The sequence below is a fragment of the Cibotium barometz genome, chromosome 1 (genome assembly GCF_041138505.1).
Source record: "Cibotium barometz isolate CiBa-2024 chromosome 1, ASM4113850v1, whole genome shotgun sequence".
Lineage (NCBI taxonomy): Eukaryota > Viridiplantae > Streptophyta > Polypodiopsida > Cyatheales > Cibotiaceae > Cibotium > Cibotium barometz.
In genome coordinates, this window is record NC_141046.1 from 29223132 (window position 1) to 29248004 (window position 24873).

The window sequence follows — 24873 nt, forward strand, 5'->3', positions numbered from 1 at the left end:
ATCATGTTCATAAATATTAACATTTAGAGTAAGTGAGGTATCTATATGCTTTGTTGCCATCTTTGAAATCCCACTTGTTAAGGAATTATCCAATCAACGTTTATCTCCTTAATACAATGAGAGGCTTGAAAGGCAAATACTCCCACCGCATAAAGATGTTCAAAGTGAAGGGTTGGAAACAAGATCAAGCGCCTCAAATTGCACATTGGGAGTTTTAAATCATTGCCGTGTTAGATAACAGATTTTCACCACAGTGAAGGAGTGAGTACATGTGGCAACAATACAAATTTCATGTACACTGGCAAGATGTGGCTGGTTGGATCAATAAACCATGAAAAGACTTGGCATGCTAGATAGAATGAAAGCAAAACAAGCAAGGTGGCTCTTATCACTTCACTTCAAAATCAAATGCATGATATACACAACAGAGACAGTCTCAAAGCAACCCCAGAAAGCATTTAAGCAGTCTTAGCTCCTTCTGGTAGTTGAGGGGGAGGATTCTGCAAAACCATCACAATTCAATTAAGTACTCCATCGCCAAGAAACCATATATAAAAGTGACTAACCAAAAGAAAGGTGGGTGACATTTACCCTCTTGGCCTCTTCCAATTGAGCCTTAATGAATGAATATATTGCTACACCCACTATGGCAATGGTTGTGCCTATTGCAGTCTGGGTCGAAATTTTGTTGCCTGGAGAGAGCCAGTCAAAAAGACCATCACCATGCATTCATTTGTAATCATAGATGCTTTATAGACAAACATGATTTCAAGACACCCTTTTTCATATTGGATCAAGGAAGACGAGCTCATACCGAAGACAACAATCGAAAATCCGATGACAAAGACTCGTTTCAAGACATTCCCCACAGCATGAGTAAGAGGAGCTACCCTTTCAAGTGTGTTAGTAGCTAGCTGCAACATCAACCCAAACAATAAATCAATCACAAAAAGACATAAAATGATGAAATATTTCTAGGCACTGATGGGTTCGCCACCTAGCTGCATGGATGCATGCTGAATACATGTATGATTGGACATGCTGAAAGTAAGCAATACCTGATTGTATAGATGGTAGAACATCCCAACCCAAAACAGGTCAGAGAGGAACCTTGTCAATCCAACCTTGGCAATGGCATCAGCAAATCCAGTTGTAATAAGTGTTGGACCCTCTAACTGCAAAATCACAACAAATGATTAGTTCAGATCATGAAGCCCAATGATGCACTCACAGAGTAATTCAAGTCAACCAGCCAATGGGGTGCTGCCACGGTTGTTGCATGAGTTTGAAGTACATACCGAATAGCATTAGACAAACTAAAACCCCTTCGAGGCATAAAGCCTTACCACAATGGCCGGTGGGATACAGAAAAGTAGTGCAATGATTGAGATGTAGGCGTAAACATTTGTGCTGTCCATTCCTGTCTGCAAAAAAGAAGGCCAAGAGTTCATAAAGGGGATCTCTCAAGCAGCAGTGTCTTGTGAGGACACAAGTACATACCATGGCTTTCTTTGAGTAGATACTGCGATAGGTGAATGCAATATTGGATGTCATTGCACTCAGGAATCCCAACCAATTGAAGGAAAGCTCAGTCAAGGATGCCATGGAAACACCTGTGGCAAGTAGTCCCTACTATTAGGGAGTGGGTGGTGTGAGATTACATACCAGCTTGTGAGTGATGATGAGCTCAAAACTTAAAATTTCTTCACGGAGCACGACCGTAAGTAAAGCACATGGGTTAAGAAAGCCCATACCAAACACAACTGGTGCAAGAGAGAGCCAGAGCGTAAAAGGGATCTGCTGTCCAAGAACAAACTGAGAAGCAGCAGCATTGAAGAAGGGCTCCAATGCTGGAAACAAGGCAGCAGATTATTCAATCAGACCTGATACTGCAAGAGCTAAGATAATACATCAAACTACGAAAAGCTAGAGATTTCATCATTCAATGAGGGTTAATCCCGCATGCCTTTTATGGTATGTGTGAAGGACACAGCAACAGCTGCAAATGAAACATTAGTCATCACATGTCCCAATGCATGGCAAAATGCGACCGGAATGAGGAGATTAGTAAGCTCTTTGTCAATAGGCTGTTTCAAAAGATGAGAAAAAAAGCATTGATAGGTCAAAAGAAAGCCACCAAAGAACGACTAAAGCAAGAAAACAAATGAGTATCATAGAACTTACAGCGCGTTTAGGGAGTCCCACTATCCAGGAGATACAACAATATATGACTCCAACTAGCAAGTGAATGACAGACACGAAGCTGCAAGATGCAAATTCACAAATATCGTGAATGTAAGGAACCTGCCACGTCCACCCCTGTACAGGCTCAATTCAAGTTGCCTCAATCCAAGTTACACTACTTACTAAGGATATGGAAAGTAGTTGTAAATCTTCTTGTTCAGGATATTGAAGATGACATTCAAGAAGTACCTGGGAAGCATGCATTGACAAAGGTTATAGAAAAGCTATGATCACAATAGCCATCAACATGAAAAGTGGTTCTTGTTGACAGAGGCTACTGTGTCACCACATCAGCAGCCTACACTAGTACTTGTCAGAAACAACATACATCCATTCAGCGAGTATTCCAAAGCAAGTTGATTTCTTCTCTCTCTCTCTCTCTCTCTCTCTCTCTCTCTCTCTCTCACACACACACACACACACACACAAAAGAACAATCACTCTGAACAGTTTTATAAAGTATGTATGTTCCTTACCACATGAAGAAGAAAAAACCAGTCACCAGTGCAGGATACTTGGCAAGGAATCCTTCAGAGGAGCTTGGAAGGGTACTGCACAAACCACAACCATTGTCAACGAGTGTAAGTCTTTTTACAAGAGACGAGCACATGGAGAAAGTTGCAAGCCGACAGGGGGCCAGTTAATACAGTGATACAGCAATCAAGTGTAGAATCTTCATGGTCGTGGAGCATTGCAGGGACATATAAAACACCATCACTAAGCTTCTACTGAAAAAGAGGTACTTAGCATCGAACAGTGAGAGCTCCAACATATGTCAAGAACTGCACATACCTGGCAGATGCATCACCACCCCCTGCATCAGCTGAGGCTGCCATGCACACAGGAGAGAGGGCTGATCTTGGCTTCGGTGCAGGGGTGGATGGGCTGCTGGCAATGAGGGCCTTTCCGTAGAAAGATGACCTTGGAGCTGACGAGCCATTACTAAATGTTGGGGCTGGCTTGTAGTCCAATTTGGGCAGGTGCATAACCCTGTATGAGCCAGACCCCAATGAGCTCTTGATGGGTTTCTTCACTAGAAAAAGAGAGGCCAGTTGGCCATTGCCCATGGCTCGGTTAACTTGGGTTGCCATCTGATCTGTGCACGAAGAAGAAGCCATCTCTAGGGAGCACAGAGAACACAGTTGTGCCTGCAGCAGAAAGGAGAGAAACGACTTGAAATCAACACAACTGGTAAGTAAAAAATCGGGCAATTAGCGTACATGATTTCGTGTGCAGTGTAATCAGGTTTCTTAAACAAAATTGGGGTTCCTAATCAAGCACAGCCGGTTTCTTAAAACAAATTTAGTTTCCAAATAGGCACCCACAATTAAACATGCATCATGGAGAACAATAATCCCATAAATGAGATCGCCCACGATGGGATAAAGGGCGGGAAAAGGTGGGCATTCAAATTTGAGAAAGCAGCTGTGGGAGCAGAGAGCTTACCCTTGAGCCAGAGGAAGAAGAAGAAGAGGAGGAAGCTGCGAGGGGAGCTTCAATTGATTAGAAAGATGAAGAGACAGTACTCTGCAGCCTCACATAGCCAAAGCCATGAGGAGCCTTAGCCAAAGCTACGCGAGAGAAGAGACACAGACAGAGAATGAGTGAAGCATGGAGCCCTTATCGATAGCAGATGGCCTTTTCGGTCCATCTCAGCCAGCCAAGTGTACAAAAAATCCTTCCCATACCACTCACCATGGTTAAACCTCGATTTCCATAGTATTTTGAAGTAGCCCTACCATGGTTACCTACCCAACTCGAGTAAATTCCCAAGTCCATGGAGATATTCCCCGGTCTTTAGATAAGGTAGCCTAGGAGTGCCACCAAAGACACCCCAAGATATTATCTGTCCCCTCTCTCCACCTCCTTGGTGCCACACAAGCTTGATTCTTGGCATTTCCCTAGTATTGTGTAAACTCTAAGGATGGAGACTTAATCTATGTGGCTCTCGGAGTGCTTTTTCCATCTACTCTCTTTATAGCTCTTTATCGCCACACTATAATCCATTCACCTCATCCCATGATTTAAGATCCCTCCTAAAACTGAAGAGCATAAGCATGTGTGTACTGAAGTGCCTACATTCATATTACCAATGGATGAAGTAATTATTAATTAATAAGTGCAATCGAGACAATGGGCGTATGATTCACAAGCCTTCGCTCTACTATCATAAACATCGAAACGGTCCCTTCTAGCCATCCTCTAGACATCTTTTTCAATGAATCATTGGTTTGCAAGAGGTCACTGTTGACATCTTGACAAAGGGTAAACCATAGTCATCATGCTCTTAAAAGGGTAAATATCTTGAGAAAGGGTAAACCATAGTCATGCTCAAAACCTATAATCCAAACCAAAAAGCATTGAAAAAGGTAAGTGTCTTGAAGACTATGATGATTAAGGACAAGTCGATGGCAAATATTGCAATATGGCAATATTAATAAAGTAATCAACTTCAAAATTGTCCATAAGCAGAAGCATGCTTCTAAATTTTATTTAATCTCAAATGTGGTGAGCTAAGTGTGAAACATGAACAATAGATTCACCATCCAAACTTTCCTAGGACATGAATGAAGTAAGCTTTTGAGATTCATACTAGAGGTTTTGAATGCACAACTACAAGTGCTCTTTGATTTATACAAATTTTCAAATGATGATGCTTGTTAGTACTCGTAAAGGAAGGAACCATTTGGAGGAAACAAATCCATCAAGAATTCATTTTATACAGATTTACTCGACAACATAGCATCAACATAACAACGAAAATGATCAAGCTTCTTAGGCTATAGTCCATTAGTAGCACCCATACCTCGCAAAGAGGAGGTGTTGGGTTTGAATTTCCCGATGACGCACAATGTAATTTTGTAGTTCTGAGTCCTTAAAAAGCAAGTCGATTTCCTCAAAGATGCCTTGATTATATGAAACTCTGACATTTTTAATATAAGTTATGCTTCTTGAAAAAACATTTTTTGTAAATTTTCTCTTTATCCTTTAATATAGCCGCGCTTTACATATATATATATATTAAAAGAATCTCCCAATGACATGATGGCTTGTAATATCAGTACCCAATCTACACAATTAAAAAAACAATGAAAATGATCAAGAGAGTTCCATTTGTACTTACCTAGTAGACCCCTTGTGAATAGATCCTATTAGGGTAAAAGAACAAAATTAGAGGCCTTAATGCTAAATGGTGTCTTCCAAATGACCAAATCAATGTCAAACTCCCATCTCCAAGCCTGTATGCAAGCTTTATAAAGAAGTAGCCATGTTATTCCATAATCATCTTCACTTTTCATTGTTATTGTTAAAGATCATCCTTGTCAAATCTTGGAGATGCCAACAATGGACTCAAATATCAAGAATATGTGCACTTGGAGTAACCTTGCTATTGTTTGTGCTATTGCTCGATTTTCCGCATGTGCCAAAGAGTATATGCTTGGCTATTTCTTGGATGCCTGTCAAGATTGTAGAATGGTGTGGAATTGATTAGGTTAACATTAAGTTTTTTATAGGTTAGAAATGAGTGCATCCCTCTTTCCTTTTTTTTTAATTGCAATCCCTCTCGCTCTCTCTATCTTTGTCCTCTCTTATTCTCCATGTTGTCACCTCTTGCATCTCTCTTTCTCTTCATATTATCTCTCTCTTGTCCTTTGAATCATTTTAGCTTATAATCTTATCATTAATTTATTTACACAGTACACACAGCATCATAATGTCATTTATCCTAGAACTCAAGTATCCCCTATAGATCCTTTAAGTCCAGTAGTACAAACTTAACACTACTTTATTCATCTACACAATACACACAATGTCATTACTTTATTTGTTTATTTGACATGTTGAGCACAAACATAAAAGAAACTCTCATTATCATTTTACTTTAAAACCCTAACACATCTCTCTCTCTCTCTCTCTCTCTCTCTCTCTCTCTCTCTCTCTCTCTCTCTCTCTCTCTCTCTTCATATGTAAAATAAGATCATGACATAATCACAAACAATTGTCAAACCCAACCACTTGAATATTTGTAAACACATATGTTCATTGAACTACAATGGTATGTTTGTCAAGAAAGCCTTCACAACCTCCTCTTCTAGATCAATACAAAATATATTCATGCTTAATTTGTGAGCTACCATAGTGCAATCTCCACATCCTATGTAAATCTCCACAATCACTTTGCCCTTTTTTTGTATGGTGCTTTAAGAGACTATCCCAAAACTCCTTTCCATGTTGACATCCACCTGTAAATAAATCATTTCTCTAAATTTCACATAATGTGCAACACCCATAATTTGGAGTACTCATATGTTTATTAGTTACATCGCCATGTAGACCCATTTGGGCGCATCTTCCCTAGTGCATAGTGGAGCAAGGATCAATGACATAATCAAGTGAAAATGGTTGTGCATGGTTTGTTCCAACTATGCTCAAGAAGGTAGCAATGATAAGGGTATGTGTTTTCACAAGAGCATTAAAAGATTTATTGTAATAGAAAGTGTTATTCAATGATAACCTTTTATGAGAATCATAAGTACCTCTTTGGTTAGTGTTACTCGCCTCTTGTCCAAATTCTTTTCCAATCTCCATTGTATAATACACATTCAATGATAACCTTTTATGAGAATCATAAGTACCTCTTTGGTTAGTGTTACTCGCCTCTTGTCCAAATTCTTTTCCAATCTCCATTGTATAATACACATTCAATGGCATGTCCAATACAAAGCCATATTGCTCAGCCTTACCTATCATGGTTGTCACTTGATACATTGTACCAATGACAATAAATAGGCCATTGTCATCAAGGATGGTCTCGCAAATCTTGAGTGATAAAGGCTCGTCTCCATCTATGTGGCATTGACATGAAAACATGAGAATTTGTGTCTTAGCTAACACAGTAACATGTAAGGTTTTATTATTGAATAATTCCTCTTAATCACTCATATGTACAGAGATTCCATGATGGGAATACGTCATCAGGGAAGCCATAAATGGAACCTCCTATGGGCAACCTCACTAATAATATAGTCATATCATCATGTGCTTGTATTGATATCTTTAATATTGAATGTTCTATTTGCTATACAAACACTTTGTAACATTTCTTGAAGACGTGCTAGCTCCTCTGGACTCTCCTTATTTTGAATTGCATATCCTATCTTGATAGGATCTCCAACAAATTCTCTCACCTTCGCAAAAGTATCTAATGCTACACCACGTTGAGAAGAGTTTGTTAAGAAGATATAAAAGACATACATAACATGTCATTATATGTGTGATTCAAAACATATATTTTTACTAGTATTTTTTTTTAATCTTATAGATTGTAAAGTAATATGATAAATGCACAAATCCATAGTTACCCACCACCAGTAGTTATAACACAAGATAATGATAGTATATTTGTTGTAACACAAGATAATGATAGTATATTTGTTGTAAGTACATTCATTTCAGATATATATTACATTGTCATTGCTATTTATTAAAATCATACCTGGTAATTTCATTTGATTACTATTAAAACACCCTAGGTAAGTACTTACATTAGTTAACTACAACACACAACATTAATCAAACTGCAACACTTTGATACATTACATCATTGCCTATCTAAATTAATAAAAGAGAAGGCCATTCTGCATATCTTTGTCTATTCTACATTCACTCTTGTGTTAAGTGTAGTCTTGTCTGGATGCGGACTCTTGCTCGTGATCAACTCCTCGAGCTTAGGCAGACAGGTAGCTCAATGACCTAGAGTTGACTTATTGCATTGGGCACATTTGCATTAGCGGACTAGGTGGTTTGGAACCACGTAAGTGCCGAGTCTTGATCGAACACTGATACTTTTGGTGATCCTGTTGGGGACTGGTATGCGAGGTAGGGGAGCAAGAAGATAGATGCTAGTTCTAAGGTTAGTCCTGCATAGCGAGTCAATAGAGTAAAGCCAGTTGAAATAGATCGAGAAAGGAAGTGCACACACACTGGTGTCAGGAATGTTCTCGAGAAAGTCAAAGGAGTACAATGGAGAATGCAAGGGGAATAAAGGGAGCTCAAATAGAGCAATGCGGTACCATTCGCAGACAGGCCTAAGCTACAGAAAATGAAGGACAACTGCATAATCTAAGAAGATTTCCGGAAGGGATTCTATGCCAGCAAGAACGGCAGATTCAAGAACCATTGAGGAATCAAGAAGGAGACCACTAGGAGCTTCAAAACAGGAGGCAGGAAGCTCAAGGAAAAGAAGATCCTGGAGCTATGGGAAGAATGTCTCTCAAGTACCCGAAATTCAAGGGCAAGAGCAAGGAGGATCCAGATGCCCACATTTTCACCTTCTAAACCACATTCTTGGCTACCCGAGCTCCGTTGGCCGCAAAAGGCAGAGTATATTTGTGACAACTTTGGGTGTGGCAAGGCCACCAACTAGTATGCACAATATGGTCTGGAGCAGTTCCAGACATTTGAAGAATTGAAGAAAGCTTTCTTGAAAAAGATTCAGTAAAGACAAGGCCATAACATAAGTACTGGAAAAGTTGCAAAGGTTAACTCAGAAGAAGAGGCCAACGGAGGACTATGTTGCTGAATTCCGAGCATTGCTAATGCGTCTAGGTCACCCCAACATACTTGCTCCAGCCACACTGAGTCAGTGGTTTGTGAGAGGACTGAGGGAAAATCTCCAGATAGCGGTGTCCTTGTATGATTTGGATACCCTCACCTTTGAACAAGTGGTGGTGGGAGCAACTAGAGCTGAGGGGATCTTGAATCAAACAAGCAAAGAACCCAAGAAGAAAAAGAAGGATAAAATGAAGAAGAAGGAGGAAGAAACTTCCGAAGAAGAAGGCACCTCAAAATTAGAGTCCAATCAGGAGTTAGATGTTGAAGAGTGAAAGCCTTGGAAAAATAAAGGTAGGAAGCACGCAGTAGATGTTTAAGAAGAATTGAGGGCTGATCTAGCCATGATTGCCGGAGGACACACAGGATCCGGACTCAGACCGGACGTCTGGTGCACAAGGTGTAAAAATCAAGGTCATACAAAGGAGGAGTGCCAATTGAAAAGCATGCAACAGTTATGCCTATCTGCGGAAGGCACAACCACACCGCAGAGACGTGTTTTTATAACACTTGGAACATGAATCCGAGAGTGATGGAAATGCAGCAGCAAACAAGTCCCAACTGTCAACCAAGTTGCCACGAGCCCTTAAAACAATAGACCATATGAAAGAGGAGGTGGAAGATTTGGGCAAAGGGGAGCCTACTTCTATTGCAATAGTGTGGGGAATATAAAAAATAACTGCCCCATATTCTAGCACCATCAGCAAGAACTGCAAGAGACAAGGTCGTAGAGGGAGGCGAACCCAGCAGGAGCTGATGCAGCTGTAAACATGGTAAAAGTGGACCAGGGGGCAGGAAAAGAACAAGAAAAGCCACAAGAGGTGATGTGGTTTTGTGACAAGATTGCAAGGGCTTCTCAAGACATCGTCATGCAGGAATCTCGAGCCGGAACAGAAGCAGAAGCCAGAACAGTGGGCAGGACAACAAAGAGTTCGTGAGAAAATCACCAAGTTGGTGCATAGTGCACAAGGGATGGTGCGGACAATGCAGGAAATCCCGCTCCTGGGAGAGCATTGTGATGAGGGTCTGGACAGGACAAGCCTGGTCAAGAAGAGGGAAGAAATTGCAGCAGGAAAGAAGCCGGTGTGCAATGATAGAGCAATCGGAGAAAGGATGCTAAGGTGTAGCCAGAGCAGTGGAAGTGTCTTGAGAAAGGAAGTGGAAAGGAATCTAGAAGAAGTCGGGATAGAAAAGCTAACAAGGGAATGTCAAGAAAAAGGAAGGGAAGCAAAGGAGGAAGAATTTACAAAGGATATAGTATACACTGACAAGGAGAAAAGCAACAACGCCATGAAGGAATATGACCTGTGGGAGGATCTCAGCAAGATGAAATTGAACATCACACTCGACCAAATGTCGAATCTAGTTCCGAACTACATGCAAAAGCTGCTTCAGGCCATAATACCAAATGAGAGATTGGTGCATATGCCTGTGTAAGAAAGGAAGAATCCTACAGGCAGCAGAATGTATGAATGTGGAAACAGTCCAAGACTGTGACACATCCATTTTGGAGGTGACCATAAAAATCAGAGGGGAGACAGTGGTGGTGAGGGTCATCCTAGATGGAGGATCACGAGTGAACATAATATCAGATAGCCTGGCCAAAAAGCTAGGAATCACGGACATGCAGCTGGCTCTATTCGAGATCCGCATGGCTGATTAGAGAAGAGTTCGACCAATTAGAATAATCAGGGGATAAAAAATTGAAGTGGCGAGATCCACTTTAGTGTCGTGTTCATAGTCTTCAAAATGATTCAAATAGCGGGTGCATATCCCATGCTATTGGGAAGACCGTGGCTCACAGAAGTGGAAGGATCAAGCACAACTAGGATATGGATAGGATCACAATCTGGAGGGGGAAAAAGAAGGTCCACATCTTGGTCACACAGGAAAAGATAAGCTGAATCTGGCCAGCTGACCGTTGCATGCAGAAGGCCTAAATTACTTGGAAGGGGTGGAAGACAACGAAGAATAGCAGATCCTGAAAGAAAATCCAGATCTGTTGTCACTATTTGAGGTGGATATTGAGAGGATTGTATAGAGATACAATCCAAAAGTCCTGGTTGCCCATCCTGAAGTGATACTAAATGAAGAGAATACAAAAGAAGATTAGGAAGGAACTCAGGATAGTGTGGCAAAAATATAGGCCGAGCAGGAAAAGCCCATGATAGCTCTCAAGCAGGATGAAGCCCATGATGACTCTCAAGCAGGATGAGCCCCATGATAGCTCTCAAGTAGGATGAAGCCCATTATGGCTCTCAAGCAGCCAACCGAGGAAGCGAAACATCAGAGTCTAGGAAGATGAGCTCGAAGAAGTGAACCTGGGAGACGAGCAAGAGCCCAAAACATTCAAAGTCACTGCTAAATTGAATCAAGAATTCAGAGGAAGACTCTTGGAACTATTAAAATCCTACAAATATGTGTTGGCATGGAACTACTCCGACATGAAGGGGATTGATCCTAGCTTCTACCAAAACAAGATCAACTTAAAAGAATAGAGCAGGTATAGGATGAACCCCAACTATGCCAAACAGGTGAAGGATTAGATTGATCGCCGCAATCTTCTTAGACAAGCTTCCACCTTATTACCATAGCAAAGCCACAGAACTATATACAAAGTTGAAAATGAAAGATATTGTTTTTTCATGTCATAGTACCATAATCTTTTACCTAGAAACTTAGAAGTTTCCACAGGCATTCCCCTTTTTGAGATACTTTTGTTGACCTTGTGTATCTTTTAGGGATCCAAATTTGCTGGGGTGAAGGGTCATCTATAATTTTCTTCCCCTTGTTTGATTTTGAAAGTTTACAGCTTGTGTGACCATTGACGAGACTTACAAGTTGGCTAGTGGTGAGGCTAGGGGTACTTGTTTTTGCTTAGGGATTCAAATCCAACAGTTACCCTTATAGTAGCCCTGAGCTTCAAGTAATCATGTAGGTATCCATTTTGGGGTAACTCGTAAGGTAGACCTCTTCTATAGAGATTGTCTCTTCAAGATTTTCTTTGCTAGACTGGTTGACGTGGCTCGAATAGTGAAATTTTAGGAACCGATTTAAAGGCAGATTGGGGTTTTCCAATTTTTAGCCCATTGGGGTGGTTGGTTATTTTGACAAGGAGGTTTTGACAATTTGGAGGGAAAAGAATTAGGAGTTGGTTGATCAATGTGGATGATGAGGTGGAAGAGGTTTCTTTAGGTTTATACGATGGTGAGGTTTCCTTTTTGCGATTCTCGATAAGATTAAGAGGAAGCGGGGTGAGTAAGAGGAAGTGGGCGATCCAAACCTAGTGGCATGGAATTAACCCTTTTTTCCCAATGTCTCAATTTTTTTTTGCTCTAGTCTGAATACCAGCAAAAAAGACCTAGGTGTGAATTGCGATGAAGATGATACAAAGACCTATTTCTTTGTTGGAAGTAAGGGTTTGTACATTATGGAAACAATCCAAACCTAGTGGTGTGGAATCAGCCTTTTTTACCACCTATGTCTCAACTTTTGGTTTCTCTATGTTGGTGTTTGGTCAAGACCCAGCACTTACGTGGTTCACGACCACCTAGTCGGCTCCAGAAGAGAAGCGACTAATGCAACTATGCCCAATGCAATAAGTCAACGCTAGGTCGTTGAGCTACATGTCTGTCTGTCTACCTAAGCTCAGGGATTTGATCACAATTACAACTAGGTTAGTATCGGGGTCTGTGTCCTGAATCCAAATAGGAGTCCACATCCAAATAGGATTACACTTAACACAAGAGTGAATGCAGATAGACAAAGATATGCATAATGGAACAAAAATAAGATAAAGACCATCCCATGTGTCATTCTTGAGTAATATTTTGAATCATACAGTACAATTCCTTATTAGCAAGAGCTCTGCTCATCATTTACTCAATATCCTATTCAATATTCTTCCTCTCCTTCGGGCACAAGTAGACCCGCACAATTCTTGAACTATCCAAGAAAAACACACTCTTGGTACCATCTCAGTTGGGTAGACCAAGTCTTCCCTATACTCCCTTCCAACTAACCCCCCTTTTCCCATTTACAACTACACAGGTACTACCCGTTCTTTAAGAAACTATTACCAGTTTGTCACAAAACAAGAAGGCTTGGTTTGTTCCACAACGGTCAGTCCTAGAGTGGCAGCCAAATGGGGGCTGATTGGCTGCCAACACTTGGTGATCATGGTGGACATTGCGTCAGCACAACAAAGTCCATAGTTGATGTTATTCTGAAAACTTGTGAATCCAAATTGCCTTTGAGTCTGGATCCTCCAGTCTAGATGCTTCATGGCCTACTCCATCCACCTTCGTTCGGTTCCTCGTCTTTTGAAATTCCCCCTGAGATGAATTTGATAGGCTGGTCCTGGGCATATCTTGGCTCATAAGCCCTTTTTCTGCTGCTCACCCAGGCATGCCCTAACCCATCCTTTCATCAGCCCAACGGAATTGTACATCTATGGGTCATGCCTCCGGATACCTTTTCCTTGCCCTTTCCATTGTGTCCACAGCCATGCCTACTGCAAAGGCATGGGGCTCTGTTTGCTCTGAAATGGCATCGTCTTCAAAGATTGTCTGCTTTTCTTTGACTCCTTTGGACTTCTCCTCCCGCCCCAACTCCATTTCCACCCATAGGATGGTATGCCTGTAGGTTTTGTCTTCAACACTCCCTTCCCCTTTCTTCTAGGTGACTCCATTGGCAAGGGGCATTAGCAGTGTTGCTCTTTGAATGAGTTGTTGCCTCCTCACCCGGATCCGTGCGAGTCATAAGAGCCAACTACTTCCACGCACTGCTCTGGATTCGGGGAGGGGCTTCTTCCCTATCCAACTGCTCCTGTTTGAGCGCTGCTCTGGCCCTCTCTTTCTTCCTTAGGCACTTCCACAACTGGTTCATGAAATTTTTAATTTTGTCCCAGTTGGAAGGCCTCATGGCACCTGCCTACTAAGCCGTCTGGATTAAATTTTGCATGCATTTTAGAGTAGCCTCCTTCTAGACGCCCATACTCTTTTGGCCCATTTCTTCTTGGATCCCTCCTTGCCCACTTGGCTGGGTGCAGCTACTTCCAAGGCTTTTGTTGGCTCTGGGCTTGCTATCTGGGATGGATTCGGATTTTCGGATCCTCCATCTAGATTTCCACCATGTGCATGGTATGGAACCATCTATTTGCAGGAAGGTGTCGATGTCTTGCATTACAACTATTAATTTGTCCAGATACTCTCCCCACACCTCGTTCTTCAGGTCCTCTATTGTGTGACCTTCCCATTGCTCCATTTTTTCAGCATCTAGCTCATAGATTTCTAGGAACTCTTCTGTGTCCAGGACTGCCAACCTGGCTTCTACCTTGACCAACTCTATTGTCTTTGTCAAGGCCCTGGCTATAACGACCTTAAGGTTATCCTCTTTGATCTCAGGGTGACTTGGCCCTTCATTCTTGCTTGACTTTCCCTGGCCCTGTCCAAGTCATTTTACAGTTGCACAGTTATCTGTTCCTTCTTGGCCATCATCTCCTTCATCTTTTCCATTTCCTCTTCATTTCTCCGTTGGCCTTCTGGAGTTCTTGAATTTGTCTTTGCATCTCGTCCAGTCGGCCCGCTTCCATCCTCCTCCTGTGTGTAGTAAGGGTTCCTACTGGCTCCTCACCATCTGCATGGAGGCATCCTTTTCCTTGATGACTGCTTGTAGCTTAGTCATCTCCTTCAAACCATCCGTCATACAATGTTGGAGGTAGTTAAGAGCTCCCTGCACCCAGTCTTTTGTCGATGGAATCTAGAAAATTTACAAAGCTGGTTGCAGAGAGATCTAATTGTGCTTGTTCTAGCTCCAAGCTCATGGGGGTGGCAGCCTCTTGCATGTTGCTCCAGTTTCTATGATAGGATAGACTTGCCAATGTCGTCCAAGTCCTCCTTAAGCTATCGGGCTGCCCATTGCCTCTATTGCCCCGCTGGCCCCCTCCCTGTAAATCCTCCCCTTCTTGTTGCCTGTCTTTTTCTCCCCGAATTCAAAGACTCTTTTCTTCCTCGACACTGCCTAGTCTTTGCGTTGTTCGAAACTTTCTTGTTCCTAGTTTTTTTGCTACATCTTCCTTGGGGCTTGTATCCTCCTTGTAGCCTGCATCCTCCTTGTGGCCTTCCTCCTTATCTTTTTGGGCTCCTGATTGTGCCTTAAACATGGCTTTTAGATATGGACCAATTTTTGTTTTTGTGTTTGGGTGGGTGATTTTCCCTATAATTGGTCCTTCAGGTTGTGATACAAGACCTCTGCCCATGCCACCTTCATTCTAGCCTTAGCAGCCTTCACCATCCCGAAGATCTTTCTTATGATTAGTAATACTATGATTTCATAGAAAGATTGTTTTAAAGACAGCCGAATCTATTAAAATGGCAATTTCATATTGGGTGTGTAAGTGGTATGACTACTTGAACTTTGCTTGAAGCGCTGGCTAGGGGGACTGGGAACTCTTTTCCTCGATAGGCCAAAATATAGCCAAATCTTTATAAAGGAATCCCACCAATACAGTGGTGGTCTAACCCATGGTTCGGGGGATTCTTGCGATACAAATAGTTATGATTAAGTTATGTTAATTAGATTAAGTCCTAGGAAGACCCTTGTTCTGTGGGAGGGAATCAATGGATGTGCCTCATTATTAAAGGGAAAAAAAAGTGGTGATTCTATGGACCAAATGCAAGTCTCTTCCTCAATCTGACCATGTGACTTTTGGGTTTGGTCGGATCAGTTTGGTTAGCTAAACCTTTGACTTATTAGATCAATTCTCCCGTTAGATGATTTTCCTGGTGTGGGGTTTGGACTGGTCGGCCCATTCAAGCCAATGTAGCAAACATGAAATAAATACATTATGGTGTCTACGGAGTACTGCACAAAATGTGTAGAAGCAAAGGCTATGAGAGATTATAAGGCATCATCAGTAGCAAAGTTTCTTTATGAAACTATCATGACAAGATTTGGATGCCCAAAAGAGATAGTTAGCGACCAAGGGAGCCACTTCGTCAATGAAGTGATCAAGAAGTTGACAGAGCAACGTATAATCATACATAAGAAGTCAACAGTCTACTACCCCCACAGACAAATGGGCAAGCAGAATCCACCAATAAAATCCTGAAGGGAATCCTGGTCAAGACAGTGAATGAAAACAGGACTGACTGGGACACGAAGTTGCACTAAGCATTATGGGCATTCCAAACAGCTTACAAGAATACAATAGGACTTACACCTTTCAGCATGGTGTATGGATTGGAAGCAGTAGTGCCCATGGAGTTCCTCACATAGAGCCTCAAATAGAAACGCTCTCTCTGGAAGAATTAGAAGTGCAGAGGATGGAGAAACTCCTTAAGCTGGATGAAAGGAGACTGCATAGTGCATGGACAACTAAAATTGTACAGGAGAGGTGAAAGCTCTAGAAACACAAAATTTAAAATGTTAGAAGAAGGAGATGCAGTTTTGCTTTTCTCATCTTAGAATGGGACCCCACCCAGGAAAGCTGAAAATGAGATGGACGGGCCCATTCAAAATTGTCAGAAAAATGGGGACATGAATCTTCGAGCTAGGAAGCCTAGATGGTGAAAAGCTAAGGAAACTGGTGAATGGATATAGGCTGAAGTCTTATCATGGACGGGGATGCTAAAACAAGAAGGAAAAGTATGTCCAAATCCAAATCCAGATCCAGATCCAGATTTGAGGAATGTCCAATAAGAAAAATATGAGTCCAGTCAAGATCGAGAATCGGAAGCTAGAAAGGAGGATTCTGGAGAAAATGAAAATAGAAAAGAACAAAATCCAAAATTAGGCATCACATATGTAATTATGATTGTAGAATGCACAGAGAACGAGGATCCAACTGGCAGTAGCGTGAAGGTGGCAGGAAAATTGAGGTTTTTGCACAACGAGTCTCTCCTTCATTAATCACATACCAAATGCTTCCTCTAGCATTCTGGCGTAAAACAGTCCTTTCAAAGAAAATAGAGGTTCTATGCAAGTAGAATTCCCGGTTCGAGACTGGTTCCACAAAACCCTTTTCCTGTAATCTAGATTTTCTTAATGAGAATCATTGATCCCTCATCAGGGTAACCTACTCATCATTTGACTGAACTTCCAACTAGATTCTTGGTGATTTTGGTTAAGGAAAAATTACGCTAATTTAATGGTAGTCTATTCTTTGTTTGTCAAGAATTGGAATTGGTCTCGAGGTTTTTGCTTGATTCAGATTCAAGAGATGGGCAAGTAGTTTACTGGCCGTCCCTCTCATAGTCGTGGTCTAACCAAAATTATTTGGTTTACTTCTAACTTTGATTCCTAAGAATTTTCTTCAGATAAAAATCTACTGAACTTCTAACCATAAGGAAAATGAAATTCATTCCTTCCTAACCACAATAGATTAAGGAATAGTTCTATATGAGAATATCGAGATTTAATAAAGCTACTCTTCTTCCATTAATCCAATTTTAGGCAAATATCAATTTGGTGATTTATCCACATAAAAATATCTAAGAATATTCTTTCCACCAATTTAATTATCAACCTAATTTTCTAGGTGGAACTATGGTAAAAATTTCTCTTTTGTGATCAAAATTAATTTAAATCTTTTTCTACTTAAAATACCATTAAAAATCATCTTTTAATTAAATACAAATATCCATTTTTTTGAATATGCTTAAAATTTCTCTTCTTGTATTTAAATGATTGAATTCCGAATGTCATGGGAATTCCTCTTTTATCATTTGAAAATTATTATACATAAAATAAATTTATCAAAAATTTCTCTTTTTTAAATTAAATAAAAATATCCATTATTTTGAATATGCCAAAAATTCCTCTTTTTGCATTTAAATGATTGCATGTGGTAGAGGCATTAGCAAGCTATCCTTTTCATTGTTTTCAACTCTATGACTTGTAAGATCATTCCAACCTGCATATTCATCCACAATAACATCTCTAGATTGAAACACACTTCTCTTGTTATAGGATCATATAACCTATATGCTTTGCTAACATTACTATAACCCATGATAACACATTTGATGGATTTGGAATCTAATTTCTTCATGTTCTTATCAACCACATGAGCATATGCGATGCTCCCAAACACTTTCAAGTGACTTACTTACTTGTAAAGGCTTCATATGGGGTTATGCCTGCCAAGGCTTCTATGGGGGACCTATTCATGAGATAACAAGAAGTATTAATGACTTCAGTCCACAGCATTATAGGCACACCTTTTTCTTTGAGCATATATCTAGCAAACTCCACCAATACCCTATTCTTTCTCTCACAGCCACACCATTTTGCCGAGGTGTCCCATTGCAAGTTAGTTGTCTTTGGATTCCATTTTCTATCAAGAAAGCATCAAACTTGTTGGAAAGATACTCACCACCTCTATCTAATCTGAGAATCTTGATTCTTCTCCCTATTTCATTCTCAACCATGGCTTTGAATTCCAATAAAGTAGAAAACACTTCAAACTTTTGTTTGAGAAATTACACCCAAAAGTATCTTGAGTAGTCATCAATGAAAGTAACAAGATAGGATGAACCATTCAAGGAATGGGTCTGAGAAGGACCCCATACATAAGTATGAATGGTATCTAAGATTCCCAAAGCTCTTGTAGAGCTTCTATTGAATCTTTTCCTTGCTTGCTTGCCATAGCAACAAGCTTCACATATACGAAAATGATCATGTAGGGTTGGAATTACTAATGCCATAGAATTGGTTCTCAATTTTAGCAAACTTTTGAGGTTCACATGCCCATACCTTTTATGCCAAAGCTATGTAGGACTCATCCTTTTATATTCCATTGTCATTGCATTGAAGCAGGGTATGTGTGCATCCAATTTGAACATCCTTCCATGTTTGGTTCCTTTTGCAATCACCTGATATCCTCTCTTCCTATCCTTTATGAGACATCAATTCTTTCAAACTCAACTTTGTAATCCCTTTCAACCATAGCACCAACTGATATCAAGTTCTTTGTTAGAGAGGGAACAAGTAGAAGACCATTCACCTTTGTTCTCTTACCATTACTCATCATGTGGATATCTCCTTTGCCTATGGTTGTATTTGTTGCGTACACCATTGGACCATCCGTTGTTGAGAGAGAGCTTAATAATTCTTTGTGTAAGAAGTCATGTGGGAGCTTGCCCCACTATCAATCCACCAGGGTTCTTGAAAGATATCCATGTTTTTAGTCTCCTGCACATTGTTAGCAACATCACATTCAGAAACAAAAACTAGATTTTGCTCCACAACATGAGAGCTTCCTTCTTTTCTAAAGTTCCCATGGCCTTTCATCTTCCCATGAGACTCTTTTATCCAGCAATCTCTTTCATAATGACCCATCTTATGACAATAGTAGCATTCCACATTTGCTCTAGATGAGCCTCTTCCTCTACCATAAGAATGCCCACCACCTCTAGACCTATTGTTTCCTCTTCCATAAGAGGGCTAAGAATGATGTGGATTTTTAGCATGGTTGTAAGTGTTGTTGTTGTTGTTGTTGTTGTTGTTGTTGTTGTTGTTGTGTTATTGTAGTAGTTATTGTAGTAGTTGTTGTTATTGTAGCCTCCTCTACCTCTTCCTCTATTTGTAAATCTTCCTCTTCCTCTACTTGTGAAGAGGGTTGCATCATGTGAAGAAGCTCCACCTTTGCCTTTCTGAATATTTATGGCTTCTCTCCTTTGATCCTCATTAAAGAGGATTTGCTAAAGCTCATCAAGAGAAGGTTTCTCCTTTTTAATGATTAGCCCTTGCACAAGGCTATCATACTCTTCACCTAACCCATTAGTGAGTAGTGATCTTGTTGTCTGTCATCTTGTCTCCAAATGCCACTAGCTTGTCATGGAGTTCTTTGACCTTCAAAACATATGAAGTAGCATTCTCACCTTCCTTGCACGAGCTATTTGTGATTTGGTTTCTGATTCTTAACCATTTTGAGGTACTTCTAGCTTCAAACAAGTTCTTCAATTTATCCCATGCTTCCTGGGGATTCTTCACATCAATGAGCTAACCAAGCAACTCATCCTTCACATTTTTCCTTACCAAATGAACACACCAAGCATATCCTTCTTGTCCCATTTACTTTGGGCTTCACCATTAGCTTCAAGTCTTTTATCTTCATCTAGCACCATGCTCCAAGAAGGAGTCATGAAGAAACAGGATTGTCTCCATTTGGTAATTTCATGTACCAAAGTTGCTCTCACTCAGCTTTGCTAAAGATTCAAGGTTGATGTTTCTCAAATATGCCATCTCATTGATCAAATAAGAGAAGAATAAGAATACCCAAGAGAAAATCTCACACACTCAATAGGCTTGCTAAGTAGAATCATTCATACAAAGCTTAGGTAGTATAGAGCAAGGTTAGGCTCTAATACCATGTGAAAGTACAGAGATGGAAATGGGCTATAACTTCAGCACTTAAACAATGACAATGAAGTACAAATCAGGTCAAGATATGATCGGAAGCACAAGCATATATTGACAATAACAAAACTGGCAAGTACAACACTAATCTCAATCCAATGAGGATTAAGGCTGAGGGAGAAATGCTCAATCCTCTCTCAAATTAACTTTGCTCAATCCAATGAGGATTAAGGCTGAGGGAGAAATGCTCAATCCTCTCTCAAATTAACTTTGCTGAGACCTAAGAGAATTCCTAAGATATTCTCTAACAATCTCAGTTGGAATTATATAAGGCTTGTTACAATCTTACTATGTGCATTTAAAGTTACCTACATACAACAACTGAGTTGCACTACACTGTAAAAATTTGATTGTTGCAGCTATATAAATGATGATTTCATCAATTCCTCTAGTAGGACTATATATCTTGATGTGTAGAACATCTTTGTAGAAGGCCCCACCTTTATCCAATGGCTGCACTTTCCTATAGAAGGCCACCAATGCAAGTAGGTAGGTGCAGTCTTGATTTCCTACAGTTTTTAGCCACCATCAATGCTAGAGCCTTTATTCTAGGTGATTAAGATCAAATCTAGAAGATCCCAATGGTAAGATTATATCTTAGATTATGCTGAGCATTTCATCTTTTTACATCACTCCATTTTGACAGTTAAATCTCGAGATATGGGCTCTACAAAAATAAGAATTCTAAAACTATGCTTGCTTGGAATTTATCCTATGATATAGGAGCACTTTTGACCTTCACAAATGCACGTCTTTTGCCTTTTACCATTGACTGATTGTAATGGTATTTAGTTGTTATTTTTCCTTTTATTTTGGCCGACGAGTCATGGCCATGGCATGTCCATGACTATTAAAGAGAATGTGGGGGAGAGAGAGAGAGCTTGAGTTCCTTGGTTGCAAAGCAAACACACACACACACACACAAGAGAGTGCAAGACACAAGAGAGGTGGATGGCTAAATTTTCTTCTATCTTCTTTTCTTCTCTACAACCATATAACTAAAAGATAAGAGTACATACATAAAGGGAAAGTACTCTCCTACATACAAAATAGTCGGTCTATAGTGTGAACCCAACTATATGAGCTGGCGCTATAACTATGCCATAACTCTAGTACTCCAAAGTGGCTATCACACAGCCTATCATCCACTGGTGGCATATCAACCATAATGTCACCAACTATGCTAGTGGCATAAGTGCGGGAGCTGTTACCCAGGCAGGTCGTCAATGTCTGCATAGCACTAGTTGAGCTCGATATCTCAACACTCCCCCTCGAGCTCAAATCCACACACTGCACTCCACGTAAGCTCCTTAAAATGTGGAGCTTCTCTGTGCCCAATGTCTTTGTGAAGATGTCAACCACCTCATCCTCTGCATGTGCTGACATATACCAGATCTACATCACCTACTAGAACCTTCTCTCTCACAAAGTGATAGTATACCTCAATGTGCTTCATTATAGCATGGTATACTGGGTTACTAGTCAACTATATGTTACTCATGTTATCACAATAAATGACAATTGCCCTATCCACGAGCTCACCCATATCACCAAGTAGCTTCTGAAACCAAGCTACCTCACAAGATGCCATAGCAGGGGATGGTCGAGGGAGCTTGCTGGAGGGAGCTTTTCCTAGTTGCCCCCCTCTCTCTCTACTTGAACAATCTCTCTCTAATTATTTCCACCACCATCTCCACCCACCACTGCCCAGCCCCAGCCCAGCCTACTAGCCCACACCACTCTCTCTCTCTCTCTCTCCCACCCTCTTCCCTCCCCCTCTCTCTCACACCACCCTCTCTCTCCTTCTCCCACCCTCCTCCTCTCTCTCTTCCCTCCCTTTCCCTCTCCCACCCTCCCTCTCCCCCTCTCTCTCTCTTCTATTACCATCGTCCATTTCTCTCCCTCCCTTTCACTCTCCCACCCTCCCTCTCTATCCTTCTCTTACCTCCTATCCTCCTTCCCTCTCTCACTCTCTATATCCTCCTCTCCCTCTCTATCCTTCTCTTACCACTTATGTCCCTTCCCTCTCTCGCTCTCTATATCCTCCTCTCTCTCTATCCATCTCTTTGCTCTCTCTATCCTTCTCTTTACTCTCTCTCTCTCTCTCTCTCTCTCTCTCTCTCTCTCTCTCTCTCTCTCTATCCTCGCCCCCCCTCTCTCTCTCTATCCTTCTCTCTTTTGTAGCTCTCTCTCTCCCTCTCTATCCTTCTCTTACCTCCTATTCTCCTTCCCTCTCTTGCTCTCTATATCCTCATATATCTCTCTATCCATATTGTTGCTCACTCTCTCTCTCTCTCTCTCTCTCTCTCTCTCTCTCTCTCTCTCTCTCTCTCTCTCTCTATTTTTCTCTTTGCTAACTCTCGCTCTATCCTTCTCTTGGCTCTCTTTCTCTCTCTCTTTATCCCTCTCTCTCTCTCTATCCCTCTCTCTCTCTCTCTCTCTCTCTCTCTATCCTTCTCTTTGCTCACTCTCACCTCTCTCTCTCTCTCTCTCTCTCTCTCTCTCTCTCTATCCTTCTCTTTGCTCACTCTCACCTCCCTCCCTCTCTCTCTCTCTCTCTCTCTCTCTCTCTCTCTTTGCTCACTCTTCAATCCTTCCCTTTGCTCACTCTTGCCTTCCTCTCTCTCTCTCTCTCTACCCTTCTCTTCACTCTCGCTCCCTCTCTCTCTCTATCTCTCACTCTTTCAATCCTTTTTTTTTTTTGCTCACACTCTCTCTATCTGCCCTCTCTCTCTCTCTCCCTCTCTACCCTTCTCTCTCACTCTTTTAGTCCCTTTCTTTGCTCACTCTCTTTATCCTCCCTCTCTTCTTCCCTTCTCTTTGCTCTCGCTCCCTCCTCCCTCTCTTTCTCTTTCTCTCCTCTCACTCACTCTTTTTGTCCTTCTCTTTGCTCACTCTCTCTATATTTCTTTCTCATTTCTCAACAAAGCTTACTTAACTCATGTTTTGCGTACAGATCCTCAAGTCTACAAACACTTCACTACCTTATTCATTCACACAAAACAGAAAATGTCAATTTTTTATTGGTTTGTACGACATGTTGTATATAAATATCATTGCAGAAGGGAATAATGTCTTATTGCAAAACTCCAACATGCGTTGCTCTCACCCTCTTTCTCTCTTTTTTAATATGAAAAATAAGATCATGACACAATCATAAACAATTGCTATACAAATAAGATCATGACCCAGTCACTTGAATATTCACAAATAAGATCATGACCCAATCACTTGAATATTCACAAATAAATATGTTTACTGCACTACAATGAATCTTCATCAAGACACCCTCCACTACATCCTCTTTGGGATCAACACAAACAATATTCATGCCTAATTTATGTGCTACCATAGCACAATGTCATATCCACGTTGAGATCCACCTACAAAGAAAAGATCTCTCTTAATTCCACCAAAAGTGTAAGGCTCTTATTTTGGAGCACATGAAGAGTCAACTCCATACCTAGACATGCTGTCCCATTTGGGCATCTACCCTAGTGCATCATGTTGCACAGATAGATGATGTGATCAGGTGAGAAAGGTTGTGTATCGTTTTGTCCAAGTATGCTCATGAAGGTAGCAGCAGTGAGACGAGGGTATGTATCTGCACAAGAGTATGAGATGATTTTTTGTAGCAAAAAGTGATGCTCAATGAAAACCTCTATGGTTAGTGTTACTTACCTCTTGTCCAAAGGCCCTTCCAATCTGCGTTGTACATTGCACATTCACCAAGGTGTCCAAGGAGAAGCTAGAATGCTCAAGCATGAGCTATAATGGTTTCCACTTGATACACAGTACCGATGACAATAATAGAGACATTGTCATCTAAGATGGTCTCACAAATTTGAAGCAATGCATGCTCCTCTCCATCTATGCGGCATTAATTAGAATGACATACACAAAAAATGTAAGCATGACATACACACACGCAACATATGCACAATAACACACAAGGTCTTAATGAAGGGAAAATAATCTCATCACTCACATGTGCAGAGATTCCATGGTGGGACAATGTCATTGGGAAAACCATAAACAGAACCTCCTGTGGGCAACCTCACTACATCACACGCTGTGTTTCTAATTGACACATTTAACAGTAAAGGTCATGTCTCCCACGTTGGCCTTGAGTAACATATCAAAGACATGTTCTAGCTCTGGTGGACACTGCTAGTTCAAAAGTGCACAACCCATCTTCAAAGGATCCCCACCAACACATGCCATCATCTTTGTAGAATGATGTCCTGCCACACCATGTTGAGTAGAGTTATACATCAATTATTATTATAGGATATAAAAGACACACCTTTACAATTATAGGATATAAAAGACACACCTTTACAATCATTTCACATGTGGTCACAATTGATTATTACACATGTTAACGCCGAGGCTTCTAAACGGTAGAGGAACTGGAACTTTGATGTTTGCTCTAGGAGTGCCGAGGACTACCGCCGTGGTACGTCGAGACACTCCTATAAAGCGTACATTTTGTAAGTGCATGCATCACACAAATACTTTACATTATCATTACATAAAATCATACATGGCAAATTCATTTGGATTGGAGTCAAGTCACCCAAGCTAGGTGGATGA

General features: G+C 40.9%; 1 protein-coding gene across 1 annotated transcript; it reads right to left on the reverse strand.

Annotated features, from left to right (window-relative positions):
* Positions 1–211: 211 nt before the first annotated feature.
* Positions 212–3912, reverse strand: LOC147641836 (triose phosphate/phosphate translocator, chloroplastic-like). The gene is made up of 13 exons (XM_086800136.1): positions 3691–3912; positions 3037–3392; positions 2721–2795; positions 2368–2433; positions 2185–2263; positions 1967–2087; positions 1755–1850; positions 1501–1613; positions 1347–1424; positions 1059–1175; positions 815–914; positions 592–692; positions 212–500 (listed from the first exon to the last, which is right to left on the reverse strand). The coding sequence occupies exons 2-13, from the start codon at positions 3360–3362 to the stop codon at positions 459–461; spliced, it is 1314 nt and encodes a 437-aa protein (XP_086656262.1). The 5' UTR covers positions 3363–3392; positions 3691–3912; the 3' UTR covers positions 212–458.
* Positions 3913–24873: the final 20961 nt, after the last annotated feature.